The sequence below is a fragment of the Sphaeramia orbicularis genome, chromosome 4, assembly GCF_902148855.1.
Source record: "Sphaeramia orbicularis chromosome 4, fSphaOr1.1, whole genome shotgun sequence".
Classification (NCBI taxonomy): Eukaryota; Metazoa; Chordata; class Actinopteri; order Kurtiformes; family Apogonidae; genus Sphaeramia; species Sphaeramia orbicularis.
In genome coordinates, this window is record NC_043960.1 from 57,632,943 (window position 1) to 57,651,966 (window position 19,024).

Sequence of the window (19,024 nt, forward strand, 5' to 3'; positions counted from 1 at the left end):
ATTACTATTTCAGCAGGGATTCTTTCAGGTTTTTATTTACTGGGAAAATAGCTACAAAGAATTAATGATATTAAACTAAGTTAATTAAGCAGCTCAATGTCAAACTCATTTAAAAAGTATAGAATCCATTTCATAAATGTACAACACACACACAGACCAAAGTGGTCTCAGTCAGATTTTTATGCCCCACCCCCCCAGAGGGGTAAGTATACCAGGAATTCTGTACATCTGTCCCAGATTTTTGTCCAACCAATTTCTCGGACAATATTCAGCTGATTTTTTTCAAATTTGACACACGTTATTGACATGTGCCTTTCTTTTAATTTTTTTATACAAATTTTTGAAAAGGTTGAAAGTTAAGACTTAAAATTCACCCCTGGGTGTCCAGGGTATTAGTGAGTAGGAGGGGCAAAGTGTTCATGTGATTGGGTGGGGTATTAGTAAGCTCCGCCTACTTTTTCCACTTGTTTTGAATTATCTTAACCAGGTTTTTTTTTTTTTCATGAGCACAAATCACAAGGGAAATTGTTTTTTTCCTTCCAAAGTGGAGAACATGCTGTTCCTGTTCCACTATTGTTCTAAATGGATATTGGTATTTTACAGAACATGTTTATATACAAGACTGGCCATTTCTGTAGCAAAATATTGATTAACCGTATGAATTAGAGTGAAAACACTCAGTTCTGTAGTCACAGGTCTAATAACCAACATTTAATGGACTTAAATGCTGAATGAAAACACTCAAACCCTTGATCACTTTTATTTATTATCTATAAAAAGTAAATCTAACAAATATACTTTGGTGATAATTTTGATCAAATAATGAACAGTATACAGTAAAAAGCATCAGTCTTCTAACTCTGCTTCATGTTTCAAAGGTTTCTCTGACAGCATTACTGATCATTTCAAATGTTTCTCATCCAGCATGTGATTGGCTCACACTGTTTTATAATACTTGATGTTCAGTCTCGTGGTTTGAACCTTTTAAACATGTGAATTTGTGCAGCCCACTGTTGAACTCAGCCCTGGTTCACTTCAGTGGTTCTGGTTCTGGTTGAGGAGGATGGTTCTGGGGTCTCAGCTTCAATCAACACAGACTAATGTGAAGTGTTTCAGTGTCTTTGGCAGGAGGAAAACCACTAGCATTAGCAGTAACACATGCTCACTTCCCCTTCATCTGACCCAATAATAACAGTTGCTTGCTGGTGGTTCTGTCCCCTCTCAGTTCAGTCGTCTGGAACCAGTCCTGAGCTCTGGGATGCAGAGTACCGGTGAAAGCTACAAGGCTGAGCGCTGGCTGCTCCACAGTTTACAGGTTCATATGCTGTCGTCTCAGCTTCGACCTCTGCTCAGGCATCTGGGACATACACGTAAATACTATAATGGTACGTGTCAACTCTCACAGTTGTGTGTGTTGAATTTTACCCCTCTATCCCTGAACTCTACACTGTGTGCACAATTGTTAGGGAAAGGAGTATTTGGACCATATCATCAGATTTATCCAAGTTTTCCAACTCCAAACAATATAAATTGCATTTCTTGTTGGACTGCGTTATTGTCAGTTGATATATATTTGTATAATAGGAGAGAGTATGGCCTAAAATGTTAACTACCTATATTAAGGTGTGCAGAATTATTAGGCAGCTTCTTTACTTCAGGTAAAATGGATCCAAAAAAGGGTTTTAACTAGGGATGTAACAGTACTCTGGAAAATACCAAACCATTCAGTCCGCCCTGCATGGGACAGTCCGCAGTTGATTTTGCATTAGTGCTTTATGTACTGCTTTACAGACCACTGAGTGTGTGTGTGTGTGTGTGTGTGTGTGTGTCCAGGCAGGTGAAAGCCCGCCCCCACTAGTTTATGTCCAATCACTGTTGTGCCTTCACAACAGTCTCTCTTTCTCTCTCTCTCTCTCTCTCTCTCTCTCTCTTTCTCTCCCCCTCCCCCCCTCTCTCTCTGAACATGCATGTGAGCGTGCAGCGCGGGGAAGTCCTGCCCCTCAGTGACAGACAGCAGACAGAGAAGCGTCTTTAGACTCAACACACATATGTACACCACAACACTCTTATTACATGGAAATGCGTACGGTAGATAACTGGTGTGTTTATACCCCCCTTTCTTTTTATATCCTTATGCAGAACAGGAATTGATTTATTTAAAAAAATTCAAAGGGCACTTTTTTAAAGAGGCAAAAAGGGCAGGGGTCCAGCCCCCTTTGGGCCTTATGTATGCATGTGCCTGTTTTATATGACTGTATACAAGTAAAGGAGTAAGAAAGGGTTCTATGGTTCAGGACAGAAAAGGTTCTTTTATTCAGTACAGTCATAGAATTTGTTCCTACTGTGAAATTCAGTTTTTACTGACAAGCAAAATAAAACTATAATTTTGGGAGGAAAAAAGTTCTCTTTACGCATAACACACATACAAAACTTGTGGCCCAAAAACTGAGGTACGGACCAAACTGTGGGCTTCCTGTACAGTTGGACCCTTAGCTTTAACTAACAGTGAAAAGTCAAAAATTTTAATATTCCAATGAAATGATCTGGAAGCAGTTAAACTGTTGAATCATGACCAGAAGATTATCATATGTTTTATAGCAACATGTGATAATCTTGGAACAGGGTTAAAAACAAAAGCCCTGTTCCTAACCCTGTTCCTAGCCCTGTCCCTAACCCTAACCCTGTTCCTAACCCTAACCCTGTTCCTAGACTCAGTGAATGGAAGGTTTATGACTGTTTTTGAAAAGAAGGCTGGATATATTGGTCAGAGATTGATTTTTCTTTGTCAAATTTTGAGTTATTTGTTTTTCACTTTAACAGATGAAAAGTGAGATGGAAATTTTTAAATTTTTCCTTCAGTTGCATAATAATTCTGCACACTAATACTTGCCAAATAATTGTGTGCCCATACATCTTTTTTTAAAGACAAAGCCTCACTTTTACCCTGTATTCAAAGTGGAAGTCTATGAACATTTGAATGGGCCTGTTAGTGCTGGAGCTGAACAATAACAGAACTCATTCTCAAAAATACAACCTGCCTAATAATTGTGCACACAGTGTACATTCATGGCGTCTAAGGTTCTGTTCAGATGGAGGTAAATGTGGTCCAATCGGATGTTTTCACCCATATGTGACCTGTATCTGATCTGTTATAGACAGTTTGAACAGCACTAATCTGACCCGGACCACTTTCATATGTGGTCTTAAATCTGACCCAGACCACTTTCATATGTGGTCCTAAATCTGACCCGAACCGCTTTCATATGTGGTCCTAAATCTGACCCAGACCAACTCACATGTGGTCCTAAATCTAACCCGGACCACTTTCATATGTGGTCCTGAATCTGACCCAGACCGCTTTCATATGTGGTCCTAAATCTGATATTTTCCAGTGTGACTTCAGTCAGAACATCCATGCCACATTTATCCAACCTTTACGTCATCGAAATGAGATAAGCATCCCAGTTGTTTGTTCCAGGAGGAGGAAAACCGTATTTCCTTCTGTGAACACAGTGTGTGTCTACATGGTCACGTATTCCATCAGGACCTCTTTAGTGCATGTGGGTCACTTCAGGGTCACATTCAGTTCAGACTCAAAACTGATAGAAGTCGCATTTAATGTGGAATACGAACCAACACAAAAAAAAATCAGATTTAACCCAAAAATGTTAGTTGAGCCCTGCAGTCTGAGTGTATCTTTGTCCCTGTGTATGGACCTGCTCTGTAACTGTACCTGAATCCTCTTTGTCTTGACTGTGTGTTGTCCAGATGATGCCTTTCTGCTCAGTGAGCCTCATGTAACCGCCATGTTCCAGTGCCTAGAGGCTGTGGAGCAGAATAACCCTAAACTCCTGGCTCAAGTCGACACTGTTGGCGTGAGTGTGTCACACATCATCAACAGAACCTCAGTGCACAGACTGAACCCTGTCAGAACACCTGCACAGTTGATCCAGTCCTAATAACTGAGTCAGCCCTCTGTGATGAGAGTTTATCACAGTTTAACACCACGGACACAGTGGGACAAACATACAGAGTGAAAGTCTCTACATTTTTGAGGTTTTGTTTGTTTGGATGAGAGGAAAAATGCATTTTCAAAAGGATAACCTAGCTGTGTATTTTAGCTGATTGTGAACAAATACAGATTGAATGTATGGATTTTCCACCGAATTGAGCTGTTCTGCTTTTCAGATACTTTCTTTTGTGCATAAGTTTTTTGACGCTCTTGTATCATCAGCATTGGAACTTTATGGACAAATGCCCATTTACTTTTTCTGTTTTTTTGACATTGTATTTTTATATTGTGTATTTTTTTTTTTTTTTGTTACATATTTATTTTTCATTTTTTGATGCAGATTTAAGTTCTATGGAACATCTGAACATTCCGTTTCAAAAGCACCCACTGTGGCCCGTTCTTCCCACCCCCTCATCCTCCCCTGGTCCTACATGACAGACTGTCTCTGTCCATGGCACAACACTGATAATAACAACAGTATTATTATTGTCACATCATAAGTCTTGATATTACCACCATAATTCACAATGACATGAATAGTAATAAAAATAGCAAAACACTCATAAAACAAAAAAGGTTATAATATAATGAAAGAAAAAAAAGCAAAAACAAAATAATAGTTGACAAATCTGCTTATTCACAATTACATCCTACATGTAAAATGTGGACATGTGGTGTTATTGATAGTATTAGAGAGTACACAAGTATATACAGCATATTGTGTTTTAATACATTCCTTCATATTTTCTGATGTGCAAAATCTACCAACATTGACCAGTTTTGCTCAAGTATCCAAACTTAACCTCCTAAGACCCACTGTCCACATTTATGGACAAGAGTTTCACAACTTTATACAAAAAAAAAAAGAAAAGAAAACTGTCTACCACAAAGGACATTCCATAAAAATTTTAAAAAGTCCATCTGAAAAAACTGTTGCATCATGATGTTTCCAATATAGGCACTTATTTAATAAAAACAAAAAAGCTTGTACTTTGCTTAGATCTCCTGGGTCGTAAGAGGTTAAGGGAAGCGGATGCCTGTGTGCCTTTAGAGTACTGAGGTTTGAAGGAGAACACAGACAGAGAACTTCACAGTTGTCTTTTCTCTCCCCTCCATCCTTAGCTTTCTCCTCTGAAGGGCCCTCCATGTCTGGGCCTGTTGAAGAGCCAGAGCCTGTGTGTTTTACCAGGAGCCCACAGTGCTTGGAGAAACGCTGATGTGACTCCCAGGGGCGTGTCTCTGAACCGGCGCCTTACCACGTCCAACTGCTCCCTCCGTAACACTGACGCCAGCGCCCACCACTACAGCAACGCCAGCTCCCAAAACAGCACCAACATGGGTGAGGGAAATCTGGAATCCAGTCAGCTGATTGTGCTGTGGTGACTCAGAAGAGGGACAGGCACCTCCTGTCTTCAGGGTTTTACATCACTGTTTGTGTCCGGAAAATTACGAGACTTTTGACTTGCAGTTTTTCACTGTTGTTGGACCGTTGTATCATACCCACTTCTATTCTGTGATTAGCACACTGAAGCACTGGGCTTCAGGAACGGGATGGGTTAAAAAACATTGATTTGATCGATTTTTGGATCAATTTTATTTTAATTTTGCATTATTGAGTAATAGTGGATGAGATCGATTTTTGTGTTGGGGGGAGGCTCTCTGAGGCGGGTCACCAAAGCTGGTCTTTCTAGGAATATTAACTTGGATCCACACTCAACCATAGGTGAGTGTGGAGTTGGAGGAATAGTAAAGCATCTTCAGTTTCACTTTAATGTGCACCGGTCTGGCAATCACAACCCCCACTCCCCCACTCTGACTCCAACAGGTTGTTTCCAGTGAGTTTCTTGTACCAAGGGCCCAACATGATTATGTTTCAGGGAGCCCAAAGTTGGTAGCGGTGCCCCAGGGTGACAGTAATGTGCCTTAAGTCTAGAAACCACCAGCTATGACACAGCATAAAGATGATGCAGAAGTCTGTTTTGAGCCACTGGAGAAACATGGGAATGTTTCTGTTCCTTATTTCAGAGCAGATTCATCTATTTACTGATGAAATGTCAAAGTTATACTTTGGATCGAATTGATATCAGATCGAACTAGAAGCACTCGGAGAGCGCAGACCTCCGCCAAGGCTGATCAGTGGCCCCCCCGTGGGCCCCCCCACACCAAGGAGGTTATGTTTTTGCCAGGGTTTGTTTGTCTGTCTGTTTGTCTGTCTGTTAGTGTGCAACATAACTCAAAAAGTTATGGACAGATTTTGATTAAATTTTCTGGTCTGTGCCCCCCCCGTGGGCCCCCCCACCCCCGATCACCACCAAAATTTAATCATTTCTTCCTTAACCCATTTCCAACAAACCCTGAAAATTTCATCAAAATCTGTCCATAACTTTTTGAGTTATGTTGCACACTAACAAACAAACAAACAAACAAACAAACAAACCCTGGCATAAACATAACCTCCTTGGCAGAGGTAATCAAAAAGAATCGTGATTAATCAATTCAGAACTTTATGAATCAAAATCGAATCAGTTAAGGAAATTGGCCGTGATACCCAGCTCTATACAGGAATACACAGAGATGTGGATAGAGGATCGGAGGTAATTATATGTTAGAGTAGTAATTATAATCCGAATAATAATCATATGGAAGCCTGATAGTCGCTGGAGGAGTCTGGTTATACCTAGAGGAATGTGTTCGTATAACTTGTGTTCACAGAAATGGGTTCATCCTTACTTTCCAGTATATTATTTATTATTTTAGACTTTGGGCAGATTTTAAGCGTAACTTTTGTCCCATTTTGAGTCTCCACCCTCCACATGATTATGGAAACTACTACGAAGTGGCAAAGACACTGAGAGGCAGATGAGGAAGCACTGGATGTTCAGGTGTGGATGTCCGGGTGTGGATGTGGGTGACAGCACTAGTTCATGGACAGAATCAGAAGACACGATCACAGATCCATAGGAGCCTCTGAAAGGGTTAGAGTTAGTTTAGTTCTGTCACGTCCCCATTACACCAGCCAGACTCACTGAAAAGGACAAGCGCCCACCCAACCTGTGACTGTGTGTTTTGACCTGTCTGTTCAGTGTGTCCCATGCAGGGTTCAGTCCAGTCTGTCTGTCTGTCTGCTTGGTTCTGTAATGTCTGTGTTCAGCTTCAGTCAGTGTCTTCAGTGCTGAACTGAAGCTTTTCTTTATTTGTATTCTGGCATCCGACAGAATCCAAGACATTATAACCCCCCCCACACACACACATACACACCCGTTTTTGGTTCGGTTTGTTTGTTTGTTTACACTTAAGCAGTAAATTTATTGGTTGAATTCATACGTAACTGGGTTTATAGATTACCAGTGACCCACAATAGATGCGATCACATTTTGGGAAAAGTAGGTCAAAGTTCACATTTTTAATGAATTTTTTAAATCTTTTTCCCCCCCCCATTTACTCATAATGGATGAAATGTGTCTATGCTGTCTGTCTGTGAAGACATCAGCATACGCATAGACATGATGACATCAGCACACGCATAGACATGATGACATCAGCTGGATAGATGCAAAAATAAGCTACAAAACTTGCGAGGGGTGGGGCTTGTTGTACCTGGACCCACTTGTTATTCCTGATTTCGGTACCTTGGCCATTGGTTTTCACTTGTTCTTTTTTCTGCCACCAGTTCATTTGCTACTTTAGCTACAGGTGATGTAACCTTGACAACCACTCCAAAATGATCACTAGTGATGACTGCTGTCAGTGTTGGTCATAGTGCTTCAGCTCACCACACTGTGTCTGTTTGTGTTGCAGATGCTCTGTGCTCAGGCAGCAGCGTGGGTCCATGGATGTGTGTGTCCGGTCCAGGGAGCAGTGACCTGTTGGCGGTCCCCTGTGGTGGGCCTGGGTCAGTGCCTTCCATTTCTCTGACAGAGTCCCCGTCGTCCTCGTCCCTCCAACCTGAGGCTGTGGACTCTGCTGACGCTGACTATGATGATGGTCCAGAGTACTTGGCTATTGGGAACCTGGGCCAGCGCAGTCGCCAGGACTCCAGGAGTTCCATCCACAGCAGTGAGCAGGAGGACAGCCGGGAACATTCCCTCAAACCACCTCTACTGGCACCACCTCCACCAAGACGCTCTTCTTTCTCAGAAGGCCAGAGAGCGCCAGGACGAGGGTCCCGAGGACACACTCGCTCCTTTTCTGACACAGGAATCAATCAGAAACTTAGGAATGGTAAGTGTAGTACTCTGTAGGGAGCTCATATGGATAGCATTCAATTATTAACATTTGTGTTTAGGTTCTTTTGTTTTATTGCATGAAGTTCAACTTGGTTTTAAAAAGTACTGTAATTTATAACGTAATGATGCATTGAAATGTGGAATTCATGACATTTCATAGCTTCTGTCTGTCTGGTTTTGTCATGAATCAGACATAATGAAGCAACATCAGTGTCCCCATATTCTTGTGAAGTATGAAAATATGTTGGGATAAAAAATGTTAAGTACTAAGTTTAATCCAGGGCAGCTTTAATGTTCAGCATCCAGGAGCTTTTCCATGGGTTTTGTGTATTGTGCTCCTCTGACTAGTTTTTAGAGGTAGCTGTAGTTCGGTTTGTTTGGCTCTGTAGTCCATGCATGAATGTCTACTTCACTTTTCCTGCTTTTGGAAAATATTTAGTTGCACACTTTCTGTCTCAGGATCTGAAAAAGTTTTGACATGAATCCTTTTACTCTCTTTGCTCTTGGTTTGAGATAACTGTCTCCTTTTCTGCTCTATCTTCTGTCTTCTTACTTTGTGCAAAGGAGGGAGTCACCGGAAAATCACCATAATAATTGAAGATCCTGTAGCAGGTTGGCAGTACAGTCCACTGTGCTCCATCAATGACCCTCACACCTCTGTGACTTTTCCCTCTGCATGCTGATCAACTTTGATTTCCCGTTCATTTACAGTTTCGCTGTCAACAAATCATTTGTGCTTTTGGATGTTGACAGCCATTTTTAATAAACATTTCTGTGCAGATTTTTTATGAGTTGTTGAATGTAAACTGTACTACTGTATGTGTTCACTTTAGTTATGCTTTTGTCCTCATAAGAGAATTACCATTACCATTACCACTGTCATTGTTGAAATGCGATCTACACCCATGTGTAATTGAGCCCGTTTACATCCACACCCATACTCCCATCATTATCCCATTTCTGCAGTTATCAGATTATTATTGATCATGTAAATAGGATAATCTGATCGGCGTTATCCAATAACAGCAGTTATCTGATTATAATAAATCAGATTAACACACCTAGATTTGTCCCCAATACTCCGATGTCTCCCTGCATGTATACAGGTTAATTTGATTTATTTAGTTCTTTTATGTCTGCACATCTGTAAGCACTATTAAAAATAGTAGAAAATAGAAGTTACATATTCAAACATGAGCAGAAAACAATAACAGGAAGTGTAAGTCTACCATCACTACGTACGTCTAAACCAGGGTTTACGATTATCACATTTCTTAAGTGCTCATAAATGCATTAAATCTGAATATTATAATTATCCGATTACTCTCAGATGTGGGACTTTAATGGTCATGTAAACAGGCTCAGTTTCCAAGATGAAGCAAAGTAGTTGATCTCATGTACTTGTTACTTGTACTATTTGTAGAGTTGAATCTAATTGGACTTTGTTCCCTTTTATTTAGTATATTTAGTAGTGTTTAGTATATCAGCTGATACACAGTGGTGTATCACTTTTCTTCATGAGCTAATGAGTTCAGATATAATGTAGTCTTGGTATCTTTAAAGGGCTGAAGCTCACCAGGTATGTGCATTGTTTGCATTAAAGTAATCAAGCTCCATAAACTTTCTTGAGGAAAATATTGTAGGTGATTAAAATGTCCCTGATTAATGTAAGAATGATGAAGCATGTTCCCAACAAAAAACACTAGAAAAGAGTTGTAGATTGTGTTGTGTGTAGCCTTTATGTGAAGTGATTGAACCCAGTGTGTTTGTCTGTCAGAGTCGACGGGCACTGAGCACTCCATGACCCACTACAGCTCCTTCGCACCTCAGCTCAGTGATGGCAGCTCCTCCAGTACGCTCTACATGGAGGCCCGTAAGTCGTCCACAGTCACCTTTATAGAAACTCTGCTTTTCACAGTCCAGTCACAACAACTGCACAGACCTGTCATATTCACTGTATGCCAGGGGTCTCAAACATGCAGCCCGGGGGCCAAATGGGGCCTGCCAAAGGTTCCAATCTGGCCCGTGGGATGAATTTGCAAAGTGCAAAAATTCCACAGATTCATTTTAGTTCAGGTTCCACATACAGACCAATATGATCTGAAGTAAAATATCCTTCAAAAAATAATGACTCCATATTTTCTTCTGGGTTTGATGTGAAAAAAATATTACATTATGTCTATAAATAATGACAACTTCAAATTTTTTGTCTTTGTTTTAGTGCAAAAAATAACAAATTATGAAAATACTTAGATTTACAAACTATCCTGTAACAGTAAAATTTGTATAACCTGAACAAATGTGAACCTGAAATGTCTAAAGAAAATTAAGTACAATTTTAACTATTTTCTGCCTGTCACTAAGTGTTTAGTGCCATTGTAGATCCGATCCATAATGCACATGTATAAATGATAAGTTGTGGCATAATATTGTTAATATTGCACTTATTTTTCTGAAGAAATTTCAGTTATTTCAGGTTATTCACATCTTTTTTTCTTTGGATAGTTTATAAAAGTAAGTATTTTCATAATTTAATGGAGTTTTTTTGCACTTAAGCAAAGACAAAAATTTGGAGTTGTCATTATTTATCAGTTATGATGCTATTATTTTACTGGTCCAGCCCACTGCAGATCAAATCGGGCTGAATGTGGCCCCTGAAAGAAAATGAGTTTGAGACCCCTGCTGTACGCTCATGTCAAGGTCTATTTCCCCTCTGATAAGGGTTTTAAAGCAGGGACAGCTGCAGTTTGTAATAAATCCCAAACATGTAAAGAAAATACATTTCTATCCAAATTTAAACAACATTAAGGAGGAGGCAGCAGGGTAAAAGGAGACACATAAGAGAACATCCATCTGAATCTGTTCTTAATTGGTGTCATGTTTGTGTTTGCAGATGGTTCCCAGTACAACGGTGTTCCAGATGGGATGTTCCGGAAGCCATCGGAAGGCCAGAGCCTCATCAGCTACCTGTCAGAGCAGGACTTTGGCAGCTGTGCTGACCTGGAGAAGGTTAGGTCTTTGTCCTCTGATCACTAATACTGACTGTCATCCACCATCATTTAGTGGAACGGTGTGTGTGATTACCTTTATGGGGTAGTGTAGTGGAGAGGTGGGCTTCACAGAGGATGCGCACTTCCATGGCTGACTTTACATTCTCTGTGTGTTCTGTAGGAGAACGCCCATTTCAGCATTTCAGAGTCCCTTATCGCAGCCATCGAACTGATGAAGTATAACCTGCGGCGTCAGGAAGAGGAGGGAGAAGAGGAGGGAGACAGCGACTGTGAGATTCAGCAACTCAAACAGAAGATCCGTCTGCGGAGGCAACAGATCCGCCGCAGCCGCCTGCTCACATGCTCCGCCTCCCAACACAGTAAGTCAACAGTGGAGCCAAAGAACGGTTTGATAAGAGGCCCAACACCTGGACTCCAACCCTCACCCCGACCACCACTCATTTAATATTAGAGCACATGACCCCAGTTCCAAAAAGGATAGGGTGACATGTCATTAAAAAACAGAATGTAGGGACCATAACTATTAAAGGTCAAGAGAAGAAACTCGTCCCAGCCTTTTATTCATACAGTAGATGTACACAACAGCAACACAACTCTATGTAACTTTGTACCTTCTCTAATTTGTAGAGAGAATTTAGCTATTTTCCATTTGTGTTTTGTTTCTATTTTCTTTGATTGATCTCAATCTTGATCAAAGGCTGTGTCCTTCCTTTCCCTACCTGTCCTTCCTGTCCTCTCTGTCCCTACCTGTCCCACTGTCCGAGACTTCCTCAAACACAGCTGACTGTTTGATTCCTAGTTGGATCCATCTTCTGATTCCATATATTGATCTTGTCCAACTCTCTAAACCTCCAGATGTTGAACTCAGCTCCATTTGACATCACCTTCAACCACCAATATTTCCTCCAAATCCCATCAAAGCTCTGATGCAGTTGGATTCACTTCTATATCATTCATACATATAATAGTGAAATAGTGCCTTTAATCCGTATCCAGCTCCACAGAATGACCAAACATGACCTTTGACCTGAACTCATTTGAATATCATGGTGGAAAATCCAGTCCAATCATTAGGTTGGACTTTTCAAATCTAAAAGAACGTTCTTGTCCACCTTGGAGATTCTGTTGGTGTAAATCTTTTCAACACACTATATTTATCCACCAAATATATCAGCTGTAGAATCTACGATGAGGGACAGATGTTCAATTTGAAGGACAACTAAGAAGGTTGAACACTGATCCATTCCATGTAGAAGTGAATGGACCATCCAACTGATCACCTAAACATGCCTGATTTACTCATGTTTTTTGTTCTTCTGATCTGAAGGATTAGTTGTTTTAATGGAACTCCTTTCCAGTTGAGTCAGTCATGTCCCTATGAATCCAACAGAGTTCAGACTTGGTTTTACAGACATGATCAGGATAAAGGATCCATTTGGAGATGATGGATCTGACTGTTTTACTGCAGGAACTGAGTCATGCAGCAGTGAACATGGACCAAAAGGATTTTAGAAACACAATTATGGATTTGACTGCGACACACACACCTATTTAGAAAAGACATACAAACACAGAGGAGACCAGGACATGTCCTTATTGATCTCGAGTAATCAGTCAGTAATCAAGATGGAGACAAACAGCTTTATTTGCCCTGAAGGAAACTGGTCTTCGAGACTAAAGTTTCCACCTAAGTTTGAAATAAATGAGTACCTTACTAGTTTGTGTCTGATATTTGTGGCCCACGTCCCTGTGTTTTGTGTGTCAGTGTTTCAGTCCACGGACAGTGGCGGCTCCAGGAGAAGCTCCCAGGGCTCGGACCAGGGCCTGTCAGACTCCGGCTCAGCTGAGGAGGTTGACGAGTGCGAACTACGAGGTACAGTGAGAGTCACAGACAATCAGACACTGAAAAGTCCATGTTGTAGTTGTGACATGTTGTCAGTCAGAGTCAGGTAGTAGTGTAGTTACTGCTGGGGTTGGACTTTGTGTTGGTCTGAATGTGTTCATTTCTGTTTGGATCATGATTCAAAAACTCATCTAACATTTACCATCAACCAAACAGATGTGTCAGCACAAAGAGAGTGGGATTTATTGGAAACCCACAGTGTGTATGACTGTAAATGTACTTTTTTAATAATAGTGTCACGATCTATTTATTTAGTGTTACTATTTATCTATTCATTAGTCACTTCATCATCATTTTCACTGAATCCTTTTTCTGACAGTGAACTAAACTCATGTCCTCTGCTGTTTTCTACTGAGACAAAAGAACCAACCCAATGCACTAACAAACAATGAAAGTGCTGAACACGGAATGTCTTGGATTCACATGGTTGGTGGGATTTCATGTGTGTGTGTTGATATTTGTTGGACTTGTGTGAAAGTGTGTGTTTTTTGTGCACTTGTGAGCGTATACAGGTGTGTAGAACTGCATGACTCCACTCAGCTGATGCCAGTGTGTGTGTGAGGACTTCACGCCGCCTGCCCCCCCCGTCCTGTGGAGTCAGTCTAATGTGTGTCCTTATGCTGACGGCTGTGCTGAGTGTTAGTTTCTGTCTCTCAGATGGCTGTGAGGCTCAGTCCCTGCTGGCGGTGTCACAGAGCGGCCTGTCCCTGTCACTGGCCTCCCTCTTCTCAGGTATCTCAGGTCGTTGTCCCTTTAGACCAGGGGTGGGCAATCCTGGTCCTCAAGGGCCGGTATCCTGCATGTTTTAGATGTTTCCCTCTTCCAACACACCTGAAGGTCATTATCAGGCTTCTGCAGAGCTTGATGATAGGCTTATCATGTGAACCAGGTGTGTTGGAAGAGGGAAACATCTAAAACATGCAGGATACCGGCCCTCGAGGACCGGGATTACCCACCCCTGTGTTAGACTGTGTCCCTCTGAAGGGAGGCTGACGGCTCACCTTCAGAGGGACTGTCCCTCCTGCTGAACTGCACCGCACTGGCATTACTCATTTTTACATCATCTTTTTATCAGAAAAAGTTGCTGTCATAGCAGTTGTTTTCTCTTTATTTTTACTGATAAGTGTCATTCAAATCTCCCAATCACATTCCTCTCATTACAGTTGAAGCTACATGCACATAGTGTGAGTATGCACACTCACAGTTTCAACATTCAACAATATAGAACATCCAAACAACAAAAACAAGGTTTTTTTTTTCATGTTTCAAATAATCATGTTAAAATGTTGAAAGTCCGCAAACAACCATTGAAAGTGGTGGCAAAGTTATTCAATTGGAATTCCATTCCCAGTTTGTTTGTGTCTTTGGTTTGGTGGTAGTCTTCCAAAGCTGGACAGACATTCCTGCCTGTGTTCATTTGGAGTTCAGCCATGGCCTCCTCACCTCAGCTGCAGGGTTGGGTTGGTGCTGGAGGGCTCCAGGGATTTGGAGGTGGACAAAGACAAACGGGCTTCAAAGATTTAACCAGTACTTATGGCTATAAACTAGTGAGTTTGTAAGATGAACTGGTGAGTGTGACAGGGATTTACTTTGATGTCTACAGTCCATCCATCCATCTATCATCTCTCTCCATCAGTCTGTCCATCAGTTCATCTGTCCATCATGTAGGTGTGAATGAGGTGTGATTAGTCTGGGGAACAGACAGCAGGGGTTATATCCATATGAATTTAAGCTCAGACAGGTGTCAAATATTAGTACTGACTCAAATGAATCATAATGTCACTTTACTGAAATGAGGATACGATTAAAAAACAATCCATTTGATTTTGTCAACATTTTGGTTCTAAATAGGAGATTACCACAGTGAAATCTGCTGAAGTTTCCTTTGGAAAACAAAGTTAATGACCGTTTGATGACAAACCATTTTCTTAATCCCCCTTTTCAAAAGTGTTGCAACATTAACAAAACGTTGTCTTGTATTTGCTCATGTATGATTTCTGCTTTCGACACTTGGTGAAAATCACTTTGTGGCTCTAGTTTTACTTTGCAATCATCACTTTGTCCAACGGCATGATGGGAATGATGCGTTTTCTGGAATAGCAGCAAATGGGATCAGCTTCTGTCAAACTCTTGCACTTTGGCGCAGAAAATGGTCTTTATTTGTATGCCAAGATAAAAAATGAACAAACTGATGCATTTACTGCAGTATATGGAGATGTCAACCATGTGTTCAAAGCTACCCAGCACTGTGAAGCTCTGCAGAAGATGGTCTACAGTCTGCTCTGTAGAAACCATCATACATTAGACCAGGTTCAAACATAGGCATCCAGCTGAGCTAAACACCTACAGACATCACACATCATGAAAACCCTGGAGCAGCTGCTTCTGCATCTACTCAGAGCCCATGTCGAACTATTCCCCTGCAGTTTGAGTACAGAGAACAGGTCGGACTGGATGACGCTGTTCTACTCTCATCTGGATGAGTCTGGTGGTTGTGTGAGGCTTATGTTCTTTGATTTTTCAAGTGTGTTCAACACAACCCAGTCCTCCATACATATAGATGTCCACCGATGGGTTCACATCCCTCCTTTGTCTCCTGGACCACAGAGTACCTGACAGGAAGACTACCATACATCGGGCTGGGGAACTGTGTCTGTGGGATGGTAAGGAGCAACGCTGGGGCTCCACAAGGCACTGTTTTGGCTCCTTGTATGTTCACGTTGTACACAGTGGATTTACTGTATATCTCTTAGTTTTGTCATATCTACAAATATACTGATAACACACCTATCGTGGCATGTGTCATGAATGGAAACATTCCACAGGGACCAGACCAAAGCCTTCTGGGACTGGAGTCACAAAAATGGCCTCCAACTGAACACCTCCAAGACCAAATGTTGGTGGATTTCAGAAGGTCTAAACTCCCTCATCAGCTAGTCTGTGTATGTGGAGTGGACGTTGAGGTGGTGCTGATGGCCAAATATCTTGGTGTGCATCTGAACAGGATGGACTTGTGCCTGAACACAGAAGCACTTTCAGAGGGACAGTGGGCGGTGTTTCCTGATAAGGCACAGGTCTTTGACATCTGTCCTCAGATCCTGGACCTGCTGCCAGTGCTCTCTTCTATGCTACTATCTGCTGGGGAGGCACTATTGGACAAAACCATACTGGTTCTGTTTTTGGAGAGAAGCTGGACACACTTGGGTCAGATGGAGGACAAACTGGAAAATGCAGATCATCCTTTTCATCCCATTCTGACAAACCAGAGGAGCAGCTGCAGTGGGCGTCGAACCTCCTTCAGATACAGGACGGAGGTGTACAAGGTCTTCATTCAGACTCTACAACACTTCAGCCCGATCACTCACGGTTTACTCATTTTTGTGTAGTTTTCTTTCTTTGTTTTTATTGAGTTGATGGGGAAAAAGTTAATTTCCTCCAGGGATCAATAAAGTTAATCTGTATCATTAGATAAGAAGGCAGGCAAATTTAGATTTTCACAGCATAAAGCTCAATTTGATTAATATCTACTGTTTGTCAGTTTTGTTGAACCATTTTTGTGGAAAATCCCTGTTTTATCGCCTCTTTAAACATATAATTGCCAGCAGTATTTTAGAGCAACAAACCAAATGAATACTGTTTTCTGAAAAGAATGAGCTGTACTGCGCACTGTGTTAGTGGACATACTTTTTGTGTATTATTAAAATATAGTGTAATATTCACTAAGTCTCTGTGGCTGTCCTGCATGGGACCTGCTAACATGACTCTAAAACTCACTTCAGGTGAATCAGATGTGATTTGTTTGTCTGGGACTAAGTCCTGAAATATCTGATCTGCAGTGTTTAGTTCTGTCTCAAATGTGTCTTAAACCAAGCTCATCTACAGCCTGTTGTCCTTTCAGTTGGAACAGGCTCTGTACGCCCTAATATGACCACCAGGTCCATGTGGTTTTACTGACACATTCTTACATGCTTGAATTTAATCTGCTTACAGAGCTTAAAACATGTTTTTTAGTTTCTACCCAATTATGTGAACTTTAGATGTTGTATATCCTCATGAAGTGTTAGAGCATTGTTGACTTGTATCTGGTACTTTAATACATACAAAGGACTCCATACTAGTGCTGGTGTGATGAGGTCACGTGAATGTGTCCAATCTTTGTGGCCAAATGTTTCACCCAAAGCCTGATCAGACAAAGCCCCGTTGAACAGCTCCTTCAGTAATACTGACATCTGCTGGTAGTTCACATGTGGACTAGTGGATCTCGGTATAATTAGTCAAGTATTATGTCCAGATCTCCATTAGAGGTCTTGTAAAGCCAGATGGAATAAATCTGTCCAGATCATGGTTTATCAGTGAAGTAATATTGGTGGAATATGAAAGTGTCAATAGATCAGCTGTGGTATGTCTGTAAAGTATTCTGTATGTGTACAGTATGTGGCTGGATTTGTGGATAAACAGTTACAGAAAGGGCTTGTGTGGTTGAGGTATGTTTGAGATTGGGTGGTGGGAGGGTGCTTTATTGATTTGTATTCAGGAATCAAATCAATATCTAATCAACTAACAACCTTCCACACCTGGACTCACCTGACACCAAACAACCCCCCCCCCCCCAAAGGATTTGGACAGTGACCCACCCCTCTGGTCAATGACACTGAAACTCACACACAATACTCACCAGTGACCCTCCTCCCAGTGACACACCCCCCTCTACGACCCTCCCCCCAGGGACACACCCCTCTACGACCCTACCCCCAGGGACACACCCCCTCTACAACTCTACCCCAGGGACACACTCCCTCTACAACCCTACTCCGGGGACACACCCCCTCTACGACTCTACCCTAGGGACACACCCGCTCTACGACTCTACACCAGGGACACACCCTTCCTACGACCCTACCCCCAGGGACATACCCCCTCTTTGAACCTACCCCACGGACACACCCCCTCTACTGACCCTACCCCAGGGACGACCCCCCCCCTACTGTCAGTCCACCACTACATGTGTCCTGTTTCGACTGCAGTGGGACACAGACCGGGTCCAAATGGATCCTGAGTGTCTTGGTTTGAATGCATCCAACCCTAACCCTGACATTAAAGCTGAACATACCTTTGCATCAGTCATGACAGATGTTAATGTCTGACGCCTGGGGAAATGAACCCCACACACTGACTGCCAGGACTTTATGTATTTGAGTTTGTTCAGGCAGTTAGTCGTACAACTCTAGAATATCTAATCAATCAAATAAGAGTTGAATCCAGTACATGTTTGTGTCTGGTGGATAAGGGGGACCTCTGTCCTATTTTCTGCCCTTTAGTGTTGACGTTTCTGCTGTTTTCCTCTGACTTCCAGATGCAGATATTAAACGCAGCGTCAGTTCCAGCAGTAAATCTTTCCTCAGCTCAGACTCCATGTAAGTAACACTTGGGTCACCTCATCATTTCTGCTGCAATCCCTTAATAACCCCATATTCCGTTATTATTATTATTTTACTCTTTTTTTTTTTTTAAATTTCTTATAAAAGAAAACCTCAATAAAGATCAAGTCATTAAAAAAAAAAAGCCCATATTCCTGGTAGTACTTTTAGACCAATAGAATGTCATTTAGTGATGATAGCAGAGTGAAACAAATATTAAGAATTATTTATTGCAAAGAAAACAGTGTTCCACTCATAGTTCAGTATAAGGTTGAATCAGTATTTGGACAGTGTGGTGGAAAACAAAGGATGGTGTGGGGTCACTTTGTATTTGGGTTTCAGGCTGCTGACATACATACATATATATAAATGAACTATGAGCTAAACATCCAATGGAGCGTTCCTCCACCTGTCCTCGTCAGACTTTCATTAGGTCTTGTGACAGATCACTCACG

At 41.5% G+C, this 19,024-nt stretch overlaps 1 protein-coding gene across 1 annotated transcript in view; it reads left to right on the plus strand.

Moving 5' to 3' along the window:
- Nucleotides 1-19,024, plus strand: part of LOC115417628 (run domain Beclin-1-interacting and cysteine-rich domain-containing protein-like) — a 32,448-nt gene that overhangs the window by 2,878 nt on the left and 10,546 nt on the right. Inside the window, 11 exon segments of the mRNA XM_030131641.1 lie at nt 1,226-1,385; nt 3,769-3,875; nt 5,135-5,351; nt 7,811-8,233; nt 8,803-8,850; nt 10,016-10,111; nt 11,132-11,247; nt 11,410-11,608; nt 13,015-13,122; nt 13,810-13,884; nt 18,506-18,566. Coding sequence (XP_029987501.1) covers nt 1,226-1,385; nt 3,769-3,875; nt 5,135-5,351; nt 7,811-8,233; nt 8,803-8,850; nt 10,016-10,111; nt 11,132-11,247; nt 11,410-11,608; nt 13,015-13,122; nt 13,810-13,884; nt 18,506-18,566 — 1,610 coding nt within the window.